Genomic DNA, 27,148 nt, shown 5'->3' with positions numbered 1-27,148 from the left:
TACAATACAATACAATAAATAAAAATAAAATCTTAAAATAAAGGGGGGGGGGTGATGGGTGGGAATCAGTTTACTGCAGACCTCAACCTTAAAGTTTTTGAACCATGTGGATGTACTACTAAAAATAAAATTTAGATTTAAAGAAAAAATATACATTTGCATTAATCTAGTAATTTTAATGCTATGAACTTATCCTAAAGAAATATACGGGGGGGGGGGGGGGAAATATACAGGGGGTACCTGGGTGGCCCCTGTCAATTAAGTGTCTGACTCTTGGTTTCAGCTCAGGTCATGATCTCAGGATATTGAGATCAAGCCCCATATTGGGCTCCATGCTCAGTGCTAAGTCGGCTTAGGACTCTCTCCTTCCTCTGCTTCCCCCCTCACCCACACCCACTCGCTCCCTCTCTCTAAAATAAATAAGTAAATCTAAAAGAAAAGAAAAGAAAAAAAGAAAGAAAGAAAGGAAGGAAGGAAGGAAGGAAGAAAGAAAAGGAAAGGAAAGAAAGAAAAGAAAAGAAAAAAAGAAAAGAAATGAAAAGAAAAAAAAGAAAAGAAAAGAAAAGAAAAAAAGAAAAAACACATAGGACCCAGAATAGCCAACCCAATATTGAAAGAGAAGAACAAAGTTGGAGGACTAACACTATTCAACTTCAAGAAGCTACAGTAATCAAGACAGGGTGGCAGTGGTGAAAGAGCAGACAAACAGATTAATGCAACAGATCAGAGGACCCAGAAGCAGAATCCTTAAAATATATCAACAGATCTTTGACAAAGAAGCAAAGACAACATAATGGAACAAAGACATTCTTTTCAACAAATGGTGCTGGAACAACTGGACATCCACATGCAAAAGAAAAAAAAGAAAGTTAGACACAGACTTTACGCTCTTCATAAAAATTAACTAAAAATATGGTTCGATCCTGGGTTTTGGCAGAAAATTTAGAAAGCAATTCAAAATAGGTCATAGACCTAATTATAAAATGTAAAATTGTAAAACTTCTAAAAGCTAACATAGCACAAAACTTAAATGACTCTGGGTAGGATGATGACTTTTTAGATTAAATACCAAAGCCACAATCCATGAAAGAAAGAAATTGATAAGCTAGTCCTTATTAAAATTTAAAAACTTCTGCTCTAGAAAAGACAATGTTAAGAGAATGAGAAGACAAGGCATATTTAATAAAGGACTGTCATCCAAAATACATAAATAACTCTTAAAAATTCAACAATAAAAAAACCCAATTTAAAAATAGGCAGAAGAGTTGAACAGACACTTCATCAAAGAAGATATACATGGCAAATAAGTACATGAAAAGATGTTCCACATCATGTCATAGGGGGAAAGGAAAGAGTAAGTGGGACATTGAGGATTTTTGGGCAGTGAAAATACACTGTAAGATATTAATGATGGGAGACATGGCATTATATATTTGTTCAATCCCACCGAAAGTATAATACCAAGAGTGAACCTTAAGGTAAACCTACGGACTTTCAGTGACTATGAAACATCTGTGTAGGTTCATTAATTGTAATAAATGTATCTGTCTGGTAAAAGTGGTTGATAACAGAGAGAAGGCCATTATGTATGTGTAAGTAAAAGGGGTGTATGGGAAATCCTTATACCTTCTCTCAATTTTGCTATGAACACAAAACTGTTCAAAAAAAAAAAGGCAAAAAACAATAAAGAATGCATTAACTATATATCTATCACAGTGATACATAGTTGAATTTAAAAATTAGAAAAAGATTGGGGTGCCTGGGTAGTACAGCTGGTTAAGCATCTGACTCATAGTTTTGGCTCAGGTTGTAATCTCAGGGTCATAATCCGAGGGTTGAGAGATTGAGCCTCGCACTGAGCACCAAACTCAACGTAAAGTCTGTTTGAGATTCTCTCTCCCTCTGCACCTCCCACTTATGCATTCTCTAAAATAAATAAGTAAATCTTTTTCTTATTAGAAAAAGAGTAAATATCCAACAAGGAATTAGTTAAATTATGATAAAATTTCAGACTATGACAAAATATCCTATAGGTATCAAAAAATGAAATGATCCTCTTTGATAACTGTTTGAGTAATGGGTATATGAAAGTTCACAATGCTATTCTCTCTACCCAAGTATATTTGATTTTTTTAAAAACAAAACAAGCAGGCACCCTGGGTGGCTCAGCGGTTAAGCGCTGCCTTCAGCCCAGGGTGTGATCCTGGAGACCCAGGGTCGAGTCCCATGTCAGGCTCCCTGCATGGAGGCTGCTTTTCCCTCTGCCTGTGTCTCTGCCAATCTCTCTCTCTCCCTCTCTCATGAATAAATAAATAAAATCTTAAAAAAAAAAAAAAAACAAGCCAAAAAATCATCCAATTTTAAAATGGGCTAAACAGGGCCACCTGGCTGGCTTAGTCAGTAAAACATGTGACCCTTGATTTTGAGGTCATAGGTTTGAAGTCCCACATTTGGGTGCAGAGATTACTTAAGAAAAAATAAAATCTTAAAAAAATAAAATAAAATGTGCTAAACAAAAAAAGATCTGAAGAAACATACCACAGTACTAAAAGAACTTCCCTTTGGACTGTAACATCGACAAGTGGAAAGACAAAAAGAAAATGAAAAAATGAAAAAATTAGCTAAGAAGATGAATATATAATTCACAAAAGAGAAATACAAAGGCCAAAAAGCATGAGAAAACATTTACTCTTGGTAATAAAAAAAAATGACTATTAAGACTCAAGGAGATAACTTTTCTTCCATTCCAATTGGGAACGGGTCAAAAAAAGGAAGAGAATAGTATTCAGTGTTAGCAAGGACAGAGAAATAACATTGCTAGTGGGAAAATAGGATTTTTTACTTCAGTGGTTTTGCAGGGCAATTTTGGTTATACAAATGAAAAGCTTAACAGATATATAGTATTTTTGACCCAATAACTCCATTTCTGGGAACTTATCCTTAAAATTATGCTAAGTTATAAGGTTATAACTAAGGTTATAAGGTTACACTAAGGTTGTGCTTAAACACTGTAAGACCATTCATTAGAACTTTTGACAATAGTGAAAAGTTGAAAATCACTTCAGTGTTCAATACTAGTTAGCAGTTGTAACGTCTAGTTACAACTAATACTAGTTAGCAAATGTTAGCAGTTGTAACGTCTAGTTACAACTAATACTAGTTAGCAAATGTAACGTCTACATAGGAATAAAAACGATGCTGTAGAAACAGAGTATTTGACATGGAATGGCATTTACGATGTAGTAAGTGAAAAATGCTGGTTTAAAAAAAACATCATGTGAAAAAAGCATGAGAGTGGGGCGCTGAAGTGGCTGAGTGGTTGAGCGTCTGCCTTTGGCTCAGGTTGTGGATCTTGGTGTCTTGGGATTGAGACCTACATCAAGCTCTCTGTAGGGAGCCGGCTTCTCCCTCTACCTATGTCTCTGACTATGTGTGTCTCTCATGAATAAATAAATAAAATCTTAAAAAATAATTAAAAAAAAAAAGCATAGGAGTCTGTGACCACACCTCTGTGAAAATTACTTTTTGTCTCTATAAACAGAGAATAGGGTTTGATGCAGCCATGTAATGATGACTGCATCTGGAAGGTGGAATTGAGGGTGTTTTGAATTATCATTTACGTAACTATACTTTGTGATTTTTTCCTAAAATAAACTTATATTGTTTTTATAGTAAGAGAAACACAACCAAAGCTTCTTTTGATCTAAAAAATGTTGAGGGGTGACTTTTTAACGATGTGAGGAAAATTTTAATATATTAATTATATAGTCCTATACACATGTAAATCTATATTTATAACTCATACATTCATGCTTTATACAACCTGGGTTTTTTAAGATTTATTTATTTATTCAAGAGAGAAAGTGAGTGAGAGAGAATGAATGAGGAGAGAGGCAAGAAGAGAAGCAGACTCCCTGTGGAGCTGTGAGCCTGATGCAGGACTTGATCCTAGGCCCCTGGGATCATAACCTGAGCCAAAGGCAGACACTTAACTGACTGAGCCACCCAAGAACCTAATACTATTTGTTTTAATATGTCCATAATTATACTCAAATGAATTCATACATTCATATTCATTAGGTAGAAATAACTTCATATACTGAAACCCAAAGAGGTTCTCAGGTTCCAGGCATCAGGAGAACCTGGCTGGCTCAATCAGAAGAGCATGCAACTCTTGATCTCAGGGCTCTCAGTTCAAGCCCCATGTTGCATGTAGAGAGTATTTAAAAATAAAATCTTAAAAAATATTTTTAAAAAAGGTTCCAGGAATCCACTGAAGTGGTATGAAGAATTTAACAGCATGAAGGGATAAATGGTGATGCTGGGGGAAGAAATGGTCCATTACTTTTATGAAATTCTCATAGGGATACAGGACCCAAAAGAAGATCCATAAATAATTTAAAGTATGGTCAGTATGGGGTTGAAGAACGCAGTGGTCAAAAGCACCAAGTCTGAATCAGACTACCTGAGTCAAGTACATATTCCATCACTTAATCCTCCATGGACTTTGGATAAGTTACTTAAACTCTATGTCCAAGTTTCTACATCTGTAAAATGGGGTAACAATAAGCACAAGGAACGCTATGATATTTAAATGAAACCAAGATACTAAAGTGCTTAGAATAGTGAGTGTCCCATACATAGTAAGTCCAGAATACAAATGATAACTATTATAATCTTATTACCATCTGAATAGGAGAGGGAGATACTCTTATTTTCTATCTTATGCTCTTCTATAGATTTTTCAAAATTTCTACAATAAAGTTGCATTATTTCTTAAATTATATAAAACGGTAATGTGATAAGTTATAAAGGAAATATAGCTGACCCTTGAACAACATTGGACACTGATAACCCTGCCCTGTGCAACTGAAAATCTGCGTATGTTTTGACTCCCCAAAACATTTACTAATAGTCTGTTGACCAGAAACCTTACTGATAACATAAACAGTCCATTAAAATATTTTGTATAAGTATTTTATACTATATTCTTAATAAAATGAGCTAGACAAAAGAAAGTGTTATTAAGAAAATCGTAAGAAGGGACACCTGGGTGTCTCAGTCAGTTAAGCATCGGCCTTCAGCTCAGGTTATGATCCCAGGGTCCTGGGATTCAGTACCACATCAAGCTCCTTGCTCAGTGATGAGCCTGCTTCTCCCCCCCTTCCTTTGCCCCTCTCCCCTGCCACTCCACATTTGTGCTCTCTGCTCTCAAATAAATAAATAAATAAAATCTTAAAAAAAAAAAAAGAAAAGAAAAGAAAATCATAAGGAGGAGTGCCTGAGTGGCTTAGTCAGCTGAGTGTCTGTCTTGATTCTGGCTCAGGTCATGATCTCAGGGTTGTGGGATCGAGCCCTGAATCCGATTCTGTGCTCAACAGGGAGTCTGCTTGAGATTCTCTCCCTCTCTCTGCTCACATGTGTGTGTGCACAGGCTCTCTTTCTCTCTCTCAAATAAGTAAATCTTTTTCAAAAAGAAGACAATCATAAGGAAAATATCTTTACAGTACTGTATTGTATCTATCAAAAGAATCCATGTATAAGTGGATCTATGCAGTTCAAATCCATGTTGTTCAAGGGTCAACAGCATAGCAAAATGTTAATTATGGAACATCAGGTGGTAGGTATACAAGTAATCACTATACAATTCATTCAACTTGTCTCTATCTTTGAAAACTTTATAATAACATATTGTAAAAACAATTATCTAAGCTAAAAATGATGCATGACTTTAGAAAGAAATCTGGATCAGGAAAAACATCTCAATAAAGAATATTAGGACAATTGGCAAAATCTGACATTCTTTTTTTTTTTAATAAAGATTTTATTTATTTATTCATGACAGACACAGAGAGATAGGCAGAGATATAGGCAGAGGGAGAAGCAGGCTCCCTGTGGGGAGCCAGATGTGGGACTTGTTCCCAGGACCCAGGGATCATGATCTAAACCAAAGGCAGACGCTCAACCACTGAGCCACCCAGGTGCCCCAAAACCTGATATTCTTTTGCAATGTCCTTGCCTTAGGAGATAGATAATGAAATATAAGATATCATATGTCTATTCAATGTCTATTCAACTGATAAATCTAGGTGAAAAGTATATAGATATTCATTATATTCCTCTTTCAACTTTCTAATAATTTAAAATTTTTTGAAATAAAAAGTTAAAAAGTTGCTCAAAAAACTGCCTAAAAAGTTTCCATAACTTCTGTGACTCTTTGTGGCTTATCCACAATCAGTTTTAAAAATATATACATAACCATAAAAGAATAAAAGATATATTCTCTAAGAATGCTATCATAAAATTGAGAAGGGAGAAAAATACAAATTGGCATTTGGTGCCAAATTTGGCATGAGACTTAGGAAGGAAGTAGCTACAAAGAAATATGATTAAGGCTCCAGGTTGGGGGTAGGGGAGAAGACTGGCCATCTGAGACATAAACTAAACCCACATAGTAAACTGTTACTGCAAAACAGAGAGACACTGATTTCGTCTGAGGTAGCAAGGGAAACTAGCAAAGGGTTCTTCCTCTGTTGCAGAAGGAAATAGTCTGAGACAGCAAGACTGAACCAATAAGACAGTTACATGTTTGAGAAAAGCAGTCTCTAAGGGCTTAAACATGTAGTAAGGTGAGGAAATGTACTTCATATCAAAGGAGTTGCTTTTTACTTAAACATAAAATCTCGGTACCCCAGTGAAGAATAAAACAATCCATTTAAAACCTACAGGGACACCTGGGTGGCTCAGTGGTTGAGTGTCTGCCCCTCTGGCTTGGGTCTTGGTGTTGAGTCCCACATCGGGTTCCCCATGGGGAGCCTGCTTCTACCTATGCCTCTGCCTCTCTCTGTGTGGAAAAGTATGGCAGGACTATTAACTCAGATTCTTCAGTATATCCAATGTTTGGAGACAAAAAGGAAGGCTCTCACTGCTTTAGATTTAGATTTAACAAGCAGATCAAACATAAGTTATTTCAGAGACATTAATGAAATCTGAATATTAGACATTGGAAATTACAGAATTACCTTTGTTCAATGTGACCATGATATTGTGGTTATGTGTGAAAATGCTCCTATTTTTTAGATATGCAGAAGAACAACATGTCACAATATCTAGAATTTACTCTAAAATAAAATCTAGCCAAAAAAAAAAATAGATGAAGCAAAACAAAGAAACAAAGAAACAAACAAAAACAGATAAAATAAATGAGGCATAATAATAACTGTTAAATCTAGGTATTGGGTATGTGAATGCATCGTATTATTTATTCTTCTTTTCTGGGTGTGTGAAATTTTTCACAGAACAAAGTTTGGAAAGTCTAAATGCAATGTGTATCCTGGATTAGATCCTGGAACATAATGTGGAAAAACTGATGAAATCTGAGAACCACCTGAAATTTTGTTAATGGTAATACACCAGGGCTAATCTTGCAGTTTTGACAAATGCACCTTAGTTATGAAATGTTATCAGGAAAACTGAATAAAGGGTATATGGGAACTCTCTCTCTCTCTGGGCTATCTCTGCAACTTCTCAATAAACCCAGAATTATTCCAAAATGAAAAGGTTAATTTATTTTTAAGTTAGGAAAGAAACAACTAAACAAACAAATGAATAGAGAGCACCTGGGTGGTTCAGTCGGTTAAGCAGTTAAGCTAAGCATAAGACTCTGGCCCAGGTCATGAATCCGGGGTTCTGGGGTGGATGCATCACATCACATCACATCTGGCTTCCTGCTCAGCTGAGAACCTACTTCTCCCTCTCTCTCTGCCCCAATGCTCGTGCTCACTCATGCGCTCTCTCTCAAATAATAAATGAAATCTAAGAAAAAAAAGGCCTAGTAAAGCACTCAAACATACTTATAAAAGTCTTCATAGTACCGTCCCTTGTGATCCTGTCGAATTGAGGCTCGGTTTATTTCAGGAAATTCATCTGAAAAAGAAAACAACACACGTAGATCAGAGTGAGAAGAGAAATTCAGTTTCTCTGCTCCCTCTTCTGGGTTGAAAATTTGCAACACTTAAACAACTGAACAAATGAATGAATGAATGAATGAATGAATGAATGAATAAAATTAAGTATCAGGTTGGCTTTAAGATGAATCATGGGCCACAGACTTCATGCATCCACTAATGGACTATTTTCCATTTTACCCTATGCTCATAACAGAAAACATGGGCAAGATGAGCACTGCAAAGGGAAAGTTATAAGGAATGGGTGGCTAGCTTAATAAGAAAGAACTATAAGAGAAAGACTTACTCACCAAGAGATTTTGCATCATAAAAAGTTCTAGAAAATAGGACCACTGTCACTTCATGACTACAGTTCTTCTCCTAGGAATGAGTAGAGAAAAAGGCTCATGTTTATTTTATTCACTTCACGATGAAGGGGCCTACATTAACATAATATTCCCAATTTTAGGAGGCTCAGTGGCAGCACACTATATTGGATGATGTCACATAATTATAGGTTGCATAATTCAGTGAACACAGCACTGCTGGAATGAGAAGATCTGGATTGAGTTCTGGCTCTGAAATTTACCACTACGTGACTTGGACAAGTTACCTATAGTCCCCGGAATGCAAAAGTGCTTTAAAAACAGGAAATCACCAATAAGTATTGGGTCACTATCTCCTAGCTCTTGATTCAGCATGAACTAGATCACCGCAGGGTCAAAGGATCATGGTATTTATACCTGCTTTACGGTGTTTTAAAAATTTCTTCACAACAGTAGTTTAGGAAACAAGAAGAGAATCCATGCTAGTGGATGTGAGACTCAAATACATCCCCACATCCTACCACTGTTAAAAAATGAGGCTTGGGAACTGCTTAAATAAGCAGGAGTCGAAGCCAAAGCACTGAAGTACCTTTGGATTGGAATAGGGACTAGTGAGAATGAACATTTCCATACAGTCTGGAGATCAACGTTCTGGAAAGAGGGTGTTTACAGATGGCATGAAATCTGGCTTGCATCAGTGAGCCAACAAGCCCAGTTTCAGTTCCTCCCAGATCTTCGAAGATGAGAGCCTACACTGACCACTTCTAACCCACCATACTCACTGACTACACAATTCAGCTTCACCACGTAGGGTATATATACAACATGAAGTACATTACACCACCTTACTTTCCCCCATGGATGTATCATAAGTGGACAGAAATTCCTAAATACAAGCCACATAGCACCAAGAGGAGAGTGCTAGGAAAGAGCAGATCTTCATTAGCCACCAAATAATGTAGTAGATACCCAGTGCTCCAAACTCAACTCCAAATTTATGTGCTTTTGGTATAAGTGATACATAGAAAAAAAAAAATGCCTTACAACGGGCTGGTGTGGGCATATGAGCCTTTCAACTCATGTGATGATGAGGATACCATTCAATAGGTGATATGGCCTGGGGTTATAAAAATACAGACAGGACAGCACAGAGGTTATGACCTCAGGCTAGCTCTCGGTAAATGGATGGCACCAGATTAGACTCTTCATTCTGCTTTAACATACTGTTAATCATGGGCAAGTTATCCAACCTCTTTAAGCTGTACTTTCTCTGTATAACAGGGGCAAGAGGATTAAGAGAGAGAATGTGGATAAAACACTTATCAAGATACCTAGTATGGCAAAATACTCAATAAATGTTAACTAGGACTACTACTACTACTACTATTACTCCCATCATCACTATATTTTGGGCTCTGAAATGAATTCATAAACTCCCATATCCAATCCTGCTGTCCACAGTTCTAGCTTTAACTTATTAGATAGGAGGTATAAAGAATAAACAACCTTCACCAAACATCCTTAAATCAATAGAGTGGTTATAGGAAGTTATTTTCATTCATTTTCAAGCTCCTGCTTTAAAATCAAGATCTTGGGACACCTGGGTGGCTCAGCGGTTTGGCACCTGCCTTCGGCCTAGGGTGTGATCCTGGAGTCCCAGGATCGAGTCCCGCATTGGGCTCCCTGCATGGAGCCTGCTTCTCCCTCTGCCTGTGTCTCTGCCTCTCTCTCTCTCTGTCTCTCATGAATAAATGTTTTTAAAAAAATCTTAAAATAAAATAAATATCTTGATTTTAAAATATAAACAAATCCTAAGAACGAAGTCCTGTAAACTAATGACTGAGTCTAACCCAAATCCCTCCCCTACATCTAATTACATATATCCACTCACAGAATCTTGGGTTAGGGGACATCTAAGGGGCAACTCAGCCAGACTTGAACTGAAGGTTTTCACAGTCCCAATACTGAAATGGCCATTATGTGGTCCAAGGTAATCATTATTCAGCCCCTACTCACCAAACTTCAGGTGCTGTACTCAGTCAAAAAGAACTGATCACTGTTAAGCCTTATAACTGCAGAAGACTCTGGGCTGGGCTGCTTAATTCCAGCATGTCCCTTCACCAAATTGCTCCTGGATGCTGTACTCTTCTTTCCTCAAATGCTCCCTGGCTTTGATCATACTGGTCTCTTGCTTGAGAATCTTTAATAACTCCCACACTTCTGTCAAGTCCAAACTACCTGTCTTGATGAGACCCTATCCTTCTAATCCATCTCATTACTTAATTATTCTCCACATAAACTCTCTGTGAAGTGCCAAGACCACACCCCACTCTCACACCTGTCTAAATCTTTTTCCTCAAACTGTTCATCTGATACACCCTCTCCATCTTTCTTTCCAACCATCCAAACCTTCCTCAGCCTTCCAGGCCCAAATTCAAAGGTAAATAAAATTCCAACCCCTAAAACACACGGTTTGCTATTGTTTCAAATACGGAGATGCAAGCTCCCTAGCAGGTCTGTAAATTTTCTGGGGGCAAGCATTGTATTTCTACTTCTGTACCCTTCAGAGCTGAAGGATATTGCTCCTGTGTTGCTAAGGAAGATGGGACTTAGATTCAATTGAGACCAGGATCCTATTGAGACCTTATTATGTATAGATGCACATCTTGTGAGGCAGGAACTATTATTACCTCCATTTTACAGAAAAGGGAATAGGGGCCCAGAGAGACTGACTACTCCAAGATTAAAAAAAAAAAAAAAAAAGGAAAAATAAAGCAAATCAGAGTAGAATTGTAATTTTAAACTCAGTCTGCTTTTACCCAAACTCCACGCTCTTTCCCACCATATAATGTGACCTCAAATAGCTTTCCAATTTAGGTCTTTGATCCACCTTGAGTTAATTTTTTAAAAGATAGATAGATTATTGTTTATTTATTTATTTATTTTCAAGAGAGACAAAGAGCATTCAAGCGAGGTGAGGGGCAGAGGGAGAGAAGTTGATTCCCTGCTGAGTGGGGAGCTGAACACAGGGCTCCATATCACAACTCTAAGATCATGACCTGGGCCAAAATCACAAGTCAGATGCTTAACCAACTGAGACACCCAGGTACCCCACCTTGAGTTAATTTTTGTATATGGCTATGAAGTGAGAGTCCAAATTCATTCTTTTGCATTTGGACACTCAATTGTTGACTCAGAACCATTTGTTGAAGAGACTATTCTTTCCCTCATGAATGGACCTGACATCCTTGTCTAAAGTCAACTGACCATGGATGTATGGAGTGATTTCTGTACTCTCAACTCTATTCCATTGATTTATATATCTATCTCTAAGCCAGGACAACACTGTTTTGACTATGTTAGCTTTGTAGTAAGTTCTGGAATTAGAAAGTAAGAGTCCTCCAACTTTGCTATTCCTTCTCAAGGTTGTTTTGGCTATACAGGATCCCTTGCAATTCCACATAAATTTTAGAATCAGTTTTTCCATTTCTGTGAAAAAAAAAAAAAAAGGCCATTGGGATTTTGATAGGAACTGAACTATAGTTTGTTTTGAGTAGCATTACCACTTTCACAATATTAAGCCTTCCAATCTATGATCATGGGTTGTTTTTCATTTATTTATATCTTTGTTAATCTATTTCAGCAAGGTTTTATAGGTTTTAATTTTTTTTTTTTTGGTTTTATAGGTTTTAGTATGCAAATCATGCACCTCCTTGGGTAAATATTCCAAAGTATTTGATTCTCTCTGATGCTCTTGTAAATGGAATTTTTTTTTTAATAATTACCTTTTTAAAATTTGTTTTTTTTTAAATTTCCTGTTCAGACTGTTCATCACTGATGAAACACTGATTGTGTGTGTTGATTTTTACCTTGCAACTTTGCTAAATCCATTTATCAGCTCTAACAGTTCTTTGTGGATTTTTTTAGGATTTTCTACATATAAGAATTCATCTGTGCACTGAAATAGTTTTACGTATTCTTTTCCAATACAGAGGCCTTCTATTTCTTTTTCTTCCCTAGTTGTTGTGCACTAGAAGTTCCAGTACAACACTGAATACCAGCGGTAAAAGCAGGCATCTTTACCATGTTCCTAAATCCTAAAGGGGAAATTTTCAGACTTTCACCATTTAGTCTGATGTCAGCTGTGGGTTTTCCACAAATGACCTTTATCATGTTGAGGTGGTCAAAGCAATGTAAATACAGAGTTTTATCAATTTAGGCTTTACTTAAGATACTTTAATTAAAGAGGTTAATAGGGACGCCTGGGTGGCTCAGTGGTTGAGGGTCTGCCTTTGGCTCAGGGCGTGATCCTGGGGTCCCAAGTTCAACTCCCACATCAGGCTCCCTCAAGGAGCCTGCTTCTCCCTCTGCCTATGTCTCTGCCTCTTTCTCTGGGTCTTTCATGAATAAATAAATAAAATCTTAAAAAACAAAAAGGCAGCTTACTAGAAATAGTGTATTTCTAAAATCTGCAATGAGTAATATTTATACAATGAGATTTAGTGCATAAGAAACATACCTTCCACTTGGTAAAGAGATCAGCAAGGAAACCATTCACAGCTTTCTCAAAATATAGATCCCCTGAAAAGCAACAATGAGAAGAGGGTGAAGATTATCTTTATTTCTTGTTTATAATATCTTCTCTCAGTAAAGTAGCAGGAATAGGACCAAAGACAAGGTGGGTTCTGCTATATCTTAAAACAAGATCATAAAAGCCAGATGTATAAAAGTAGTTTATAGACTTTCTAGACTTTCTAATTGAGCCAAATTTAATATTTGCTTCACTCTGTAGACGCTGTGACTCTAAGGTAAAAGCCAAGATTGAAAATACTTTGATGACTGAAAAATGCAGTGTTAACTTCAGAATGAGAGAACCATCTAACCCCTAAAAGTGGGTATTTTCACAGTGATGCTTAAAGTTGGTTAGAAGATGACCCTGGGCATTCACCAAATTATCAGTTGCAGTTTCTGCTGTTCTTGAGTGACCCTGATGACCCATAACAGAAATTAGTTTGTAATTTTGCTAACCACAAATTTGAAATACATGTACTGTATGTACATATGACTGGTGTGTTGGACACTGTAACCACATCTCATAGCAGCCCTCTACTCATTACATAGTAACTCTAATAAAATAAGACAAACATGAAGATTTCTGTGAGTGATAGGAAGAGAAATGAACGATATCAAACAAAGTATTGGTTCCTAGGCATCGAGTGACTTTATGACCTTCCAACCTGTACATGTAGAATGATTAAAGATCTGAGAAGTCAGATTTTCCATTACGGGAACTCCATGTAAATATATATATGTAAAATATTTACCTTCGATTTATTTTGGCATTGACGATTTGTAAAGATCTTACGACACATTTTTAGAGAATGTCAGTAGCTTACTATAAAATGATACCAACTTAGGGGAAACCAGAAATGTCTATCCAGTGAGAGCTTCAACCAGCACTTAAGAACAGTACCATAAATATCGAAATCCCACATTTCACAGCTCATCTGAATAAATATGTAAACCATAGCCGACGTAGAACGGAACACCACCTGAAATAAACAAAAACGTAGTTGCATTAAGAAGCATTGAAGAATGGAATTTCAGGTGTGCTAAGTGAAAAAAGTTCTGGAGATCCATTTCATAACAATGTAAATGAAAATGTACTTAACCCTACTGAACTGTATACACTTTAAAATGGTTAAGACAGGGGTGCCTGAATGTCTTAGCCAATAAGTGTCTGACTCCTCATTTCAGTTCAGGTCCTGATCTCAGGGTCTTAAGATCAAGCCCCTCATGGGGCTCTGCACTGGGCTTGGAACCTGCTTGAGATTCTCCCTCTCCCCTCACTTAGCCACTCCCCCAACTCACCCTTGCTCTCTCTAAAAATAAAATGAAATAAAATAAGGTAAAATAGGGCAGGCCTGGTGGCTCAGCGATTTAGCGCCGCCTTTGGCCCAGGATATCATCCTGGAGACCTGAGATCGAGTCCCACATCAGGCTCCCTGCATGGAGCCTGCTTCTGCCTCTGCCTGTGTCTCTGCCTCTCTCTCTCTCTCTCTCTGTTTCTCATGAATAAATAAATAAAATCTTTTTAAAAAATAAGGTAAGGTAAAATTAAATAAAATGTTAAGACAGGGTGGGGGACCTCGCTGGCTCAGTCAGGAAAGCCTGTGACTTTTGAGCTTGGGGTTGTAAATTTGAGCCCCTCATTGGATGTATAGATTACTTAAAAACAAAATCTTAAAAAACAAATAAAATATTGTATATATTTTTTACCATCCCCCCCCCAAAAAAAAAACAATGATGAAAGATTTTTCTTGATTGTGACATGAGACTTCTAAAAGCAAGCTTCATCCCTGGCATCATAAGTCATGAAGAGAAGATCTTGTCCCCACCCTCTAGAAGCTTATGGCAGAGGATTAAGACATGCAAAAGACTGCACCATATACAAACATTTCATGAAGGTTCCCATAAGAAACGTAGGAGAAGGGCAGTAAAGCTACCCAGGAAAGTCAAGAAAACCTCATTATGAATGCAGAATTTGGACTAAGACATCCCAGTTGATAAGCTGCCAGTCTAATAAATTCTAAATTATAATTCACATCATACATGCCCTTCACTCAGACTACCTCAAGGAACCAGGAAGGCTTCCCAGAAGCAAAGTAGCCTGAGACTAGTATAGAGGGATGGATGAGTAGCTTGTAAGGGGAGAAGGCAGGATCCTAATGCTCCAGGCAGGAGAGAGCAGTATGTGCAAAGACACGGAGGAAAGAGAGAATATGGCATGTTTGAAGAATAGCAAATGGTTTCCAAGGGCAGGACAGGGTAAAGCGAAGGAACATACGGGAAAAGAGATGAAATGATGGAGAAGCCTGGGTGGCTCAGCGGTTTAGCACCTGCCTTCAGCCCAGGGCGTGGTCCTGGAGACCTGGGATCGAGTCCCACGTCAGGCTTCCTACATGGAGCCTGCTTCTCTCTCTGTGTCTGTGCCGCTCTCTCTCTCTCTCTCTCTCTCTGCCTTTCTCTCTCTTTCTCTCTCTCATGAGTAAATAAATAAAATATTTTTAAAAATAAATAAAAATAAATTTTTTAAAAAAAGAGATGAAATGAGCTCCAGATTCCACTACCTCCCCAGGTTTCTACACTCAGAAGTCCAACAGGTATCTCACATTTTTTTTCAATTCCTATTCCTCCCAAATATCTCCTCCCCAGTCTACCCCACCTCAAAAATGACACCACCATCTGTCTATCAACCTGATCAGTACTCTTTCCTTCACTCCTCATATCCAATCTATCAGTATGTTTTGTGTACTCTACCCCAAAATGTATCTCAAGTCTGCCCACATCTCTCCATTGCTACAGTTCCTACCTTAGTCTATGCCACAGTTTCTATCCTCCTAACTTGTTTCTCTGCTTCTACCCTTGCCCCTACAAACAATGCACTATACAGAGCCAGAGTACTACAGGTGTCTATGCCACATCCTTTCTTCCTAAGTAATGAGAAGCTGATTCTATTCCATGAGGCAAGGGACCCAATCAAAAGACTAAACCTCTCAGCTTCCTGAGCAGCTACATGTGACTAAATTCTGGCCAGTAAGATGTTAACAGAAATGTCACATCCTGAAGCTGACATCACTGAAAGGTGTATCTCTCTTGTCTTTCTTCCCTTCCTCTCTCCTCCACTTAGAATATGAATGTGGTTACAGCAATTCCAGCTATACCACAGAAGCCCAGTCCTGAGGAAGGCAGAACAGAAGGACAAAATGAGTCTTAGATCACCAATAATTGGTGACAACTGCCATACCAGCCAGGAATGGTCCTCCCATGGACTTCTTTCACCAGAGAGAAAAAGTTTACTTTGGAGCATCAATTTGCCACTGTTACTTTGGGTTTTTTTTTGTTGTTGTTCAACAAAATCCAACTGAATGGCTCTCTGAACTTGGACCTAGCTTATGGTGACACGGCCAAACACATCATGAAGGTCAGAATCATCGGTAAATACAGCACCTGTTATGGTGTCTCCCTCAGGAGGATGGAGAAGGAATTTAAAAAGGCAGCACACCAAGTACACATGCTCCTTCTGTGGCAAAACTAATGAAAAAAACGAGCTGTGGGCATCTGACACTATGGTTCTTGCATGGAAACAGTAGCTAGTGGTGCCTGGACCTACCACCACTTCTTCCATCACAGTGAAGTGGGCCATAAGTGGATGAAAGGAATTCAAAGACCAGTAGAAGTTCCACCATTTGAAACATCACTAGCCTATAGTAAATAGGTTAACTTATATAACAACAACAAGATCCAACTGGATGAATAAATGATCTTTTGAATGCATAATTTGGGAATCACTCCCCCACTTAAAATTCTTCAATGGATTCCAATTGTCCTTAGAACAAATTCTACACTGGCTACAAGGACCTGCGTGAACTGGCTGCAACCAGTCCATGTTCCCACCGACATCATTCCCCTTTTCATCTCCTATACTTCTACTACACTGGCCTCTCACAATTGTTTCCTCTACCTGGAAAAGCTCTTTGCCTCAACCTCCATATACTGGCTAAATTTCACCTTTCTGGCATTTTCTCAGACGCCTCCCTGTCCACCTCTGTAAAGAAGATCTGTTATTCTCTATCACAACGTTCTGTTTCCCTAAGAATGTTTAATTTATCTCATTTGTTTACTAAGGCCACCTTCAGTTAATCGTTCTTATTAACCAATTAATTTCCTTTGGAGTACTCATCATAATCTGTAATTACATTTATGAACTTATATCTACTCTGTGTAGATACAAGCTCTGGGTGTCTGCTTATATCTGTCTCCTCATTAGGGTGTAAGCTCTTTACCAGGAGGGATCTCATCTGTGCTGTTCACTCATGCATCCCCATTGAATGGGAATTCCCCACTTTGAATTCCCCTCTAGAATGAAGGATGTTCATGGATAATGTTCTGCATTATAAATGAGGTTGAAGAGGTAAGCACATGTCAAATTATCATGGTCTTTGTAAATCATGCTTAAGAGTGAATTTCTAGAAAAGCAAAATAAGATCACTATAAAATAACAGTTTGGGGATCCCTGGGTTGCTCAGCGGTTTAGCGTCTGTCTTTGGCCCAGGGCGTGATCCTGGAGTCCCGGAATCAAGTCCCACATCAGGCTCCCTGCATGGAGCCTGCTTCTCCCTATGCCTGTGTCTCTGCCTTTCTCTGAGTGTATCTCTCATAAATAAATTAAAAAAAAAAATGTGCCCACTAGAGCTGCAAAAACCTTAAAAATCTAACAACAAATGTTGAAAAAAATGAAAAGAATAGGAGATTTTATATGTTGCTACTAGGGATATAGGCTGGTCCAAAAACTTTGAAAACTAATTTGCCATTATCTTACCTATGACCCATATATTCCTAATTATAGATTAAAAATATATATATAGGGGGGCACCTGGGTGGCACAGTTAGTTGAGTGTCCAACTCTTGGTTTCAGCTAGGGTCATGATCTGAGTCATGAGATCAAGCCATATGTTGGACTCTGTGCTTGGGGCGGAGTCTGCTTGGGACTCTTCCTCTTCCTCTGTTCCTCCCCGCTGCTCTCTCTCTCTCTCTCTCTCAAATAAATAAATAAATAAATAAATCTTTAAATATATATATAGAGAGAGGCGCCTGGGTGGTTCAGTTGGTTAAGTGTCAGACTTGATTTCAGCTCAGGTCATGATCTCAGTGTTGTAAGATGAAGCCCTGCATCAGACTCTGCACTCAGTGGGAGTTGCTTGAGATTCTTTTCCTCTCCCTTTCCCTCTGCTCCTTCCCCTACTCACACACCTACACTAGATCTTTCTCAAATAAATTACTCTTTAAAAATAATAATAATAAACACATATACATACATATATATAGTATCAGGTACAAAAAAGCTAACTAAAATGGACTACATGTATTTTTTTCACTTTTATAAAGCTCAAAAATAAGTGAAACAAATAACATACTGTTTAGATAAAACACATATATATTAACACTACATAAACAGGAAAAAATACAAAAAAAGAATTGAGATAGTGGTTACCTATAAAGGCAAATGGTTCTCAACTAGAGGCAAGTTTGCTCCTCCAGGAGGTACTTGGTAATGTCTAGAGACATTTCTGTTTATCATGACTTGCAGGGTACTACTGATATCTAGTGTACAGAAGCTAGGGATGCTGCTAAATGTCCCATAATGTGTAAGACAGCCCCCCCATCACATTATTGCTATTTTGGACCAAGTAATTCTTTGTTCTGGAGATTTTCCTTATACTCTGTAACACGTTTAGCAACATGCTTCACAAAATCCTGGCTGTGACACACAAAAATGTCTCCAGACATTGCCAAAAAACCCCTGTGGAAACCAGATCACTCCCTGTTCAAACCACTGCTCTCAAAGGAGCAGGGGACTAGAACAAGGAAAAACAGACAGGTGGTTTCACCAGCATGGGTAATGTTTACAGCTGTTCATTTTGGATTTTTCCAACCAGAATAGAGCCAAAGAGGGGATTCCTTTGCAAAGGTTTCTGTTGATATTTACTAACTGCAATTCTTCTCCTGAGTTTAATAACTTTTGCTATGCATCAGCAGGCATTGAAGTCTGAAAGCTAGATACTATAGCTATGGTTCAGACTTCTTTCAGAAAAGAAAACAATGATCGACTGCAAACTATAGAGATCCAACTGTAAAACATTAGAATTCCAAGAGTCCTTGACAAATATTACAATATTATCTACCTGGATGGATAGTATCCATCAGGAGATTATCAAGTTTTTGCTTTTTTTCTGTCTTATTGTTGGTTTCAGGACTCAGATGTAATCATATGAAGAAACAAAACCAAAGGATGCCTGGGTAGCTCAGCGGTTGAGCATCTGCCTTTGGCTCAGGGCGTGATCCCGGATTCACGGGTTCAAGTCCCACATCGGGCTCCTTGCATGGACAAGAAGCCCGCTTCTCCCTCTTCCTGTGTCTCTGCCTTTCTCTATGTCTTATGTCTCTCATGAATAAATAAATAAAAATAAAATCTTAAAAAAAAAAGAAACAAAACCAAAAGGCATTTTATTAATCTCACCCTGGTATCTTCACTGATATAACCACACATGACTTTCTCATTCTTGACCCACAGCTCACCAGCCTGTGCCCTGAAAAACACACACACAAGAGTTATTACAAGTCTTATATAAAACACAAAGAAACAGGGATGACTTCAGGGTGGATCACTGTACTCTGATACTTATCCCAAAATGACCTGCCCAGTTATAGATTTCCTTCCAGAGAGAATGTCATGAACAGATTATACAACATAAAGAATTCTCAGAGTGTATTGAATTTTGAATTTGTATGACATTCTTAATCTGGGAGTCCATAGGCAACACGCAAGTCTCAGAAAGGGCTTCAGGAAATCCATGAATCCTCTGAAACCGTGCAAAGTTTTCCAGGCAGAGAATTACAGTTTTTGTCAAATCTCAAAGGGTCCATGTCACAAAAACAGGAAGGATTGACAACAATTTTGCTAATCCCAGTTTTGATATGATGAGTTTCAACGGAAACAAAATCCATCTTAATATCAGGATTAGAAGACAAGCAGTCAGGAGGAATGTAGGGCCAGAGTCCCTATTCAATGGAGGCTATTCTGTGGAAAAATTCTCATGGCAACTTGATATTACACTTCGGGGGCTTAATGTCTTTTCTTCTGAAATGTATTAAGGGCATAAAATGAATAGCACAGTTCAAAGAGCAGAGCCTTCTGAGCTGACCAGCCTTGACTGGAACTAGTCTCGGCAGGAATCTCAGTTCTGAGGGTCATTTAAGGAGCTGAATGGCCATAGGGAAATAACTCTGAGGCCCAGCACCCTTATCTTAAAAAAAGGAAATAATGAAATCTACTTTATAGAGCTGTCCTAAGAATTAAACCAGATACTGTGGAGAAATTGTTCGGGACAGTGCTGGGATAGAAGGTTCTAGAGTTAAGAGTACTAGCAGCTATTTGTATTAAGAGTATTAGTGGCTACTTATATTAGCAAGAACTGTAACAATGGTAAATATTAATACAAAATGCTATCCTGGAGAGGGGTAGCTGTTATCTGAGGACCTTGTAATCATCCCTCAACCAACCACTCAAGCCCTTCTCTTCTAGCAACCCCAATGCAAATTCCTGCCTGGCCCTAAGCAATCAGTCCTCATAAAAAAGAAGAAAAGATAAAATCAAAGCGAGGAAAATGCCGTGTACCATGAGTCACAGCTCAGACTACCTGAGAAACACTGGACAATCAGTCAGCCTTGCTGGCCCTCCCTCCTGTCTGTAAAATGAAGAAAGCTGGACCAAGCCCATATTTTGTTTTGCTTTTAAATATGCTTCCCAGCTCTGCTTTCACCAAAAGTGCTACCTCTTGGTACTCCTTTGCTCAAGTGTGTCTGTGAGTGGACAACTCCAACAAGCTTACCTGAGAAGAGACTTCTGTTTCTTTAACATAAGGAAGGATTCAATGTTCCCATGATCTCTGAGTTCTATTAGCACAAAGTACTCTGCATACAGGCCACTAAATACCAGATTATCCAGACCTCTAAAATGAGCTCATTGTTACCACACTAACGTACCAATTTCTGCTAGTATGTATAGACAAAGTAGTGTTAGAAAATCTGAGCTTAGATTAGCATCTCCACTGTCTGTGGAGGTCAAGCCACAATCTTTCTGAGCCAGTTTTTTAAAAAACAGTAAATGTGGTTAATAAGAACCCTGCCCCATCCATCTTCTACAGCTCTTGGGAAGATCCAATGAGATATTGTAAATGAGAGGATTTGGTGAACTGTAAACCAGTTATTATTCCAACGTAAATGGTTTTTTATAAAACACACAAACACAGAAAATGCCATCTTAACCTTTGCTCCTAAACCTAAAATCTGCCCTTACCCAAATGGGAACTGAGAATGGCCCTGAGGTAGCTTCTCTTCTCTTTTCTGGTGGTTCAAGGGAAGAAAAACTGCCAGTGACAGATTCAAAATATCCATCCTCAGGACAAAGCCCAAGAGTGCACATGGCTCCCTGCATGAAAGGCAGAATGGGGGACACCTGGGTGACTCAGTGGTTGAGCATCTGCCTTTGGCTCAGGTGGTAATCCTGGGGTCCTGGGAATGAGTCCCACATAAGGCTCCCCGCAGGGAGCCTGCTTCTCCCTCTGCCTAGGTCTTTGCCTCTCTGTCTCTCATGAATAAAAAATAAAATCTTAAAAAAAAAAAAGAGGCAGAATGACACACTGCCAAGCCCTGAGGATGAAGGAGGAAACCTGGCGGGTACTAGTCCTTGATTTATGTAGGAGTGTGGGCAGGGCATTTCTCCTCCCTTTTCTATGGAGCAAGCTGTTGTGGGTCAGTGATCTCCACTACCCTTTACAACTAAATTTCATCATTCTGTGAATACAAAGTTAAAATAAATGCAAAATATAATACCTGTAGTGTTATCTGCATAACATACCTTGAATAAACCTAAATGTCCAACAATGGCAGACAAGCTAAGTAAATTATTATGTATCCAGACAACAGAATATCATGGCACCATTAAAATCATGTTTACAAGGAGTTTTAACTTCACAAATGCTTATAAGCTTTTAAGTGGAAACAAAGGATACAAGATAGTACACACTATCATCTAAGTAAAAATACATGTATGCATAATTTATGAATAATTTTAAAAATATATAAAAAGGGTGCCTGACTCAGACGATAGAGCATGTGACTCTTCATCTCTGGGTTGCAAGTTCAGGCCCCACTTTTTAGGCATGAAGGTTACTTAATTTTCAAAAATTTCAAAAAAGAAAAGAAAATACTGAAAGGTTACACTAAAATTTAATAGTAGTTATCTGTACACAGTTGGCTTATATTCCATTGTAAGTTTTCTTCTTTTTTTTTTTTAAAGATTTTATTTATTTATTAGAGACAGGGAGAGAGGGAGAGGGAGAAGGAGAGAGAGAGAAAGAGAGAGAGGAGAGAGGAGAGAGGAAGAAGTAGGTTCCATGGAGGGAGCCCGACGTGGGACTCGATCCCGGGTCTCCAGGATCACGCCCTGGGCTGCAGGTGGCGCTAAACTGCTAAGCCACCAGGACTACCTCAGCTTTCTTCTTTTTTAAAAAAGATTTTGTTTATTTGAGAGGGAGTATGTGAGCATGCGGGGAGGGGTGGCTGTGCAGAGAGAGAGGCAAACTTCCTGCTGAGCTGGGATCAGGGCCTGAGGAGAAGGCAGATGCGTAACCGCTGAGCCACCCAGGCACCCCAAGTTTTCTTCTTTATACTCTATTACCCAAATGTCTTATTTTTTTTTCAAATAATGAAAATAGAGTTTTTGGGTTTTCTTTTTTTAACAGTATATAAAATCATGTATACTATATTATCTCAAGTCAAAGTGGGGAGGGTAGAGAGGAAGACAGAATATTTTGGCAGAACTGTGTCAAAATGTTAATAGTGGCTGATTCTGAGTAGAAATATTGTTTATTTTTTCTGCTTCTTTATTCTATTTTGCAAACTGCCTACCTGGAGTAAGTAATACTTAGTATATGCCCAATATCTAGTACATGATAAACAAGTGGTACTTGGTACTAATTCTATAATTAGGAAAGACATTTTAAGAGAATGGCCACCGCAGAATCAGACTCAAGTCAGAGAAGATCCCAGAAGATCTCTGAGGTATGGAAGATCTAGCAGGAAAATACCCAAACTGGGTATATTAATGGGCTCTAACTGTGACTCTCCACACAAGTCTGTCTTCTTCTGGACAGCTGAGAAGTCAGGGCCAGAAATTATTCAGTGCTGCTCCCTCTGGAGTGTGAGTCAGAAAAAAAAAATTTTTTTTAAGTAAAAAAAGAAACCTTAGCTAGTCAGCAGTCCCAAAACTCTATCTGGAAAAAAATGAGATCTCTTCACGATAAGATCAAATAAACAAGGTTTCTAAGTTCTATGTTTTAAAAAAACAAAATGCTATTATTTAGGAGATAAGATTTTAGTGCAATATTTTTCTTTTAAAATTTTAATATTTTTAAAATTTTAATATTTTAAAAAATACACTGCAGGGTTTATTTTTAACTTTTTTTTTTAAAGATTTTATTTATTTATTCATGAGAGGCACAGAGAGAGAGACAGAGACATAACAGAGGAAGAAGCAGGCTCCCCTCAGGGAGCCCATTGTGGGACTCAATCCTGAACTCCAGGATCACGTTCTGAGCCAAAAGCAGAGCTCAACCGCTGAGCCATTCAGGCATCACTAACATTTTGAAGAATATTTTGAGAATTTATTCAGAGAAAATCAAAATGTTTATATTTGAAGGAAAAATGATGTTTTAAAGGCAAGATTTCAAGGTAATGAAACTCTCATATATTCTTAAGTATTAACTAAATTACTGGGTAAAGAGGCTAAATTACAGAAAAATTCAATAATTATGACTTTATGTAAATAATGACTATCTTTTGTTACGTGAGGTCCACAGCATCTTTTCTTTCTTTCTTTCTTTTTTTAATTTGCATGCCTCCTTATAGGAAAGAAAGTGACTTTTGATCCCGTGTAGGCAGACTATAAATAAGCCTTCCAGAGAAATAGTAAGACTGTGGTTTACATTTAACCATGAATGAGCAAAATATTAGGACATATCTTTAAAGTCTAAACCTGATGTTATATCAGGGTTTTCATTTCTATGTCTGGCACCATGTGGATATGGGCACTTGCACAGAAAAACAAGAAATTTAAGAATGAAAGGTATCTGAGTGGGTTTCTAAACAAGGGCTCAGCTAACTATAGCCTGCCAAATCCAGCCCATCTCCTATTTTTATGTGGCCAACAGCTAGAATGGATTTTATATTTTTAAATGTCAGAAAAAAAAAAAAAGGAAGAATTTGCAACAGAGACCTAAGACCCATGTGGCCCAAAGTGTAAAATATTTACTCTCTGGTCCTTTACAGAAAAAGATTTTAAACCAACCATTTCATTTTGCAGAGGAGTAGACTCAGAGTCCCCCTGACCTGTCCAACTCACCCTGCTAATCACTGGTAGTGCAGGAGTAGATTATAGGTTTCCTGACTCCTGGCCCACCACTTCAGAGAGACTATGTTATACTGGAAAGCATGAATCTAGTTTGCATTTCTTGTTTTGCTCAAGGCTTAGTCACTTCTTGGGCTGTGCTTTAAAATCTTTTGCTAAGACTCTTGACCTTCCAATTTTTGAACTATCCCCTTTTTGGGAAAAAAAAAAATAATCCTTTATCCTTTCTTCTCGTTAGGACCAGTAGTTCAGACCAATCAAATAGCCCTAATTGATGAAATGTTTTTTACAGACAGGATTCTGGCTAATAAAGGTAGAAGAAATGACCGAATTAGAATATCATCATCTTGCAACAATTATCAATTGGTGAAACCATTAAGTGAAAAGTCGATAGGGAACTTTTAGTGGACCAGACTACCTCACCAGAACCCACTGGTCAATCCTGGTGCTATTAAAAGTGAGTCAACCAGGGGCATCAGGGTGGCTCAGTTGGTTGAGTATCTGACTCTTGATTCCAGCTCAGGTCCTAGTCTCTGTCTTGGGATCTTGCCCCACATTGGGATCCACATTCAGCACAGAATCTGCTTGAGAGTCTCTCTCGCTCTCCCTCTGGCCCTTCCCCTACTTGTTGGCACTCTCTCTAAAATAAATAAATAAAATCTTTTTTTAAAAAAAGAAGTGAGTTAACCAAATGTAAACATGCTTGTGTTATACATGATAAATTTCAGGAAAAAAACTTTCTTCTAAGGAGAAGAATTTTCATTATATACCTTTTTGCACTGTTTGAAGGCTTTACTCTGTGGACATTGTGCTTTTTGAATTAAAAGGACTTTCATTTTACTCTCTTCTTTATAAACGGAATTTTAGGAGTAATTTTAATAAATCAAGGGCAGTGCAATATGGTTAAAAAGGCAGCAAATCAGGAACTACTATGCTAGTCATTTTGTCTCTACAAGTTTGTTTCTTCATCTGTGAAGTGAAAAGGTCTGATTAATTATATTTATCTCCAGCTTTTTCTAGTTCTAAAATTATGAGGCTATACCTCCTTTGTTACAGAATACCATGCAGCTTCAGCAACTTCCACTCGCCTTAAAACTACTATAGGGGTAGCCCTAGTGGCTCAGCGGTTTAGCGCCACCTTCAGCCAGGGCGTGATCCTGAAGACCTGGGATCGAATCCTGTATCAGGCTCCTTGCATGGAGCCTGCTTCTCCCTCTGCCTGTGTCTCTGCCACCCCCCCACCCCCAGCCCCATGTTTCTCGTAAATAAAATCTTTAAAAAAAAAATCTACTATAGTGGATTTTGGGGTTTTTTGGTTTGTTTTAGCAACAGCAATCTAACCTTTTAAGCTTCAGTGCATTTTATTATATGGACATCCCATGCCTCAAATGCCATATATAGCCCAGTTACTGCACTAGATCCTACTCCCAGGTACTAGTTGAGAAGTCAATAGTGATGTAATATCTACCTGATGCCAGCAAATTCCACCTTCTGAGTGATATAGGCACATGTGCTGACCTAAAGGAAGATAGAGAGACAGAGAATATGAGATTCAACAATACATCAACAATACATCAAGGCCATAAAAAGTTACAAAGAAAGTCTCCTGCCTTTTTAATTTCTTCTAACAACCCAAGGTTCAATTAACATGGGAGTAATAGATTTACCCCATAAGCAAACCTGCTGGGGCAGGAATAACAGTAGGTTCTTAAGACTGTGACAAGTATAGACAATAAAGACCAAGTGGAAAATAAGTGCCCACTTTCATTAACACACTTATCTTCACATACGTTTGCATACATATCTTTATTTACATACTCACTTAATTACAGAACACTTATTTCTCATTTTAGCTCTCATTTTCTAGAATGGAGCCCTCCCCTATCCAATAAAAAATGAGCAAACATTTTTTTCTGAAAATATTCCTTGTATGGAAATTCTACCTATAATTTGTTGCTTTATCATGCTCAAAATGCCCAATAAGAAGAATTTTCAGCACCAGGTCACAATTTACAGATCATTTTAAGTAGAAAATGTTAATTCAAAATAAATAAATCAGGAAAATGGGAGGAGAATACAGCAAAAAGCAGTCTAACTGGGAAGCAACAAGATCTGGGTCAACCTGGTGTCAACCACTGACTATAATTTTTTAGTCTTGGGTAATCGCTGTGCTCTCAATCGCAGTTTTCACACCTATAAATTAAGGGTAATAAATACCTGTCCATGGGGAGGTGACATGAACATATGAAAGCTAAAGTTCCATTCAACTGTAAAATAACAATTTCCCATTCGAATAAAAAATGTGGAGTAAAAACCTATAAACAAGCAAAACAAAGCTCAGGAAAAAAAAAAAAAACTACAAAGAGAATGGAAGAAGATACACAAAGGGTTTACCATAATTATCTGTGATACTGGAATTAGAAATCATTTTATACCCTCTCCCTACTAAATCTCTACAAGGAACATAAATTATTCAACATAATGGGAAAAGTAACATACTTTCTTTTTTTTAATCACATCTTACCAAACTTTTCTTTAATCGCCACATATCCCCACGGCCAATATATTGATCCTTAAAGGTTAATTCCACTAGGTCAAGGGTCACATCCTAAAAGGGATAATCAAACATACCTCTCTGTGTTACTCTGCCACACTTCATAGTCTTAAGATAATGTACACTCAGCATGAAGAAATCTTTAAGCAAACAAGAAAACTACTGGAAGAATATCTGATAACACAACACTAACAAAGCACGTCATCCTCCCAGAAAAGGCTTTTGAGTACAGATGATAAGTCTACAACAGATGCTACAGCAGCAGCTGGATCATGAGTAAGTGCAAAGAGTA

At 38.0% G+C, this 27,148-nt stretch overlaps 1 protein-coding gene across 11 annotated transcripts in view; it reads right to left on the bottom strand.

The window, feature by feature from the left end:
• DEPDC5 (DEP domain containing 5, GATOR1 subcomplex subunit) overlaps nucleotides 1-27,148 on the bottom strand; it is a 125,214-nt gene that overhangs the window by 91,156 nt on the left and 6,910 nt on the right. For all 11 annotated transcript variants that reach the window (XM_077874429.1, XM_077874428.1, XM_077874432.1 and 8 more), the window contains exons 6-12: nucleotides 26,827-26,910; nucleotides 25,771-25,820; nucleotides 19,353-19,422; nucleotides 13,746-13,824; nucleotides 12,792-12,853; nucleotides 8,258-8,327; nucleotides 7,854-7,926 (exon numbers count right to left, since the gene is read on the bottom strand). In XM_077874429.1, the coding sequence (XP_077730555.1) occupies nucleotides 7,854-7,926; nucleotides 8,258-8,327; nucleotides 12,792-12,853; nucleotides 13,746-13,824; nucleotides 19,353-19,422; nucleotides 25,771-25,820; nucleotides 26,827-26,910 (488 nt within the window). The remainder of the gene's footprint in view (nucleotides 1-7,853; nucleotides 7,927-8,257; nucleotides 8,328-12,791; nucleotides 12,854-13,745; nucleotides 13,825-19,352; nucleotides 19,423-25,770; nucleotides 25,821-26,826; nucleotides 26,911-27,148) is intronic.

This window comes from Canis aureus, chromosome 27 (assembly GCF_053574225.1).
Source record: "Canis aureus isolate CA01 chromosome 27, VMU_Caureus_v.1.0, whole genome shotgun sequence".
NCBI lineage: Eukaryota > Metazoa > Chordata > Mammalia > Carnivora > Canidae > Canis > Canis aureus.
The sequence above is the reverse complement of the archived record's forward strand: the minus strand, read 5'-3'. Positions and strand labels throughout refer to the sequence as shown.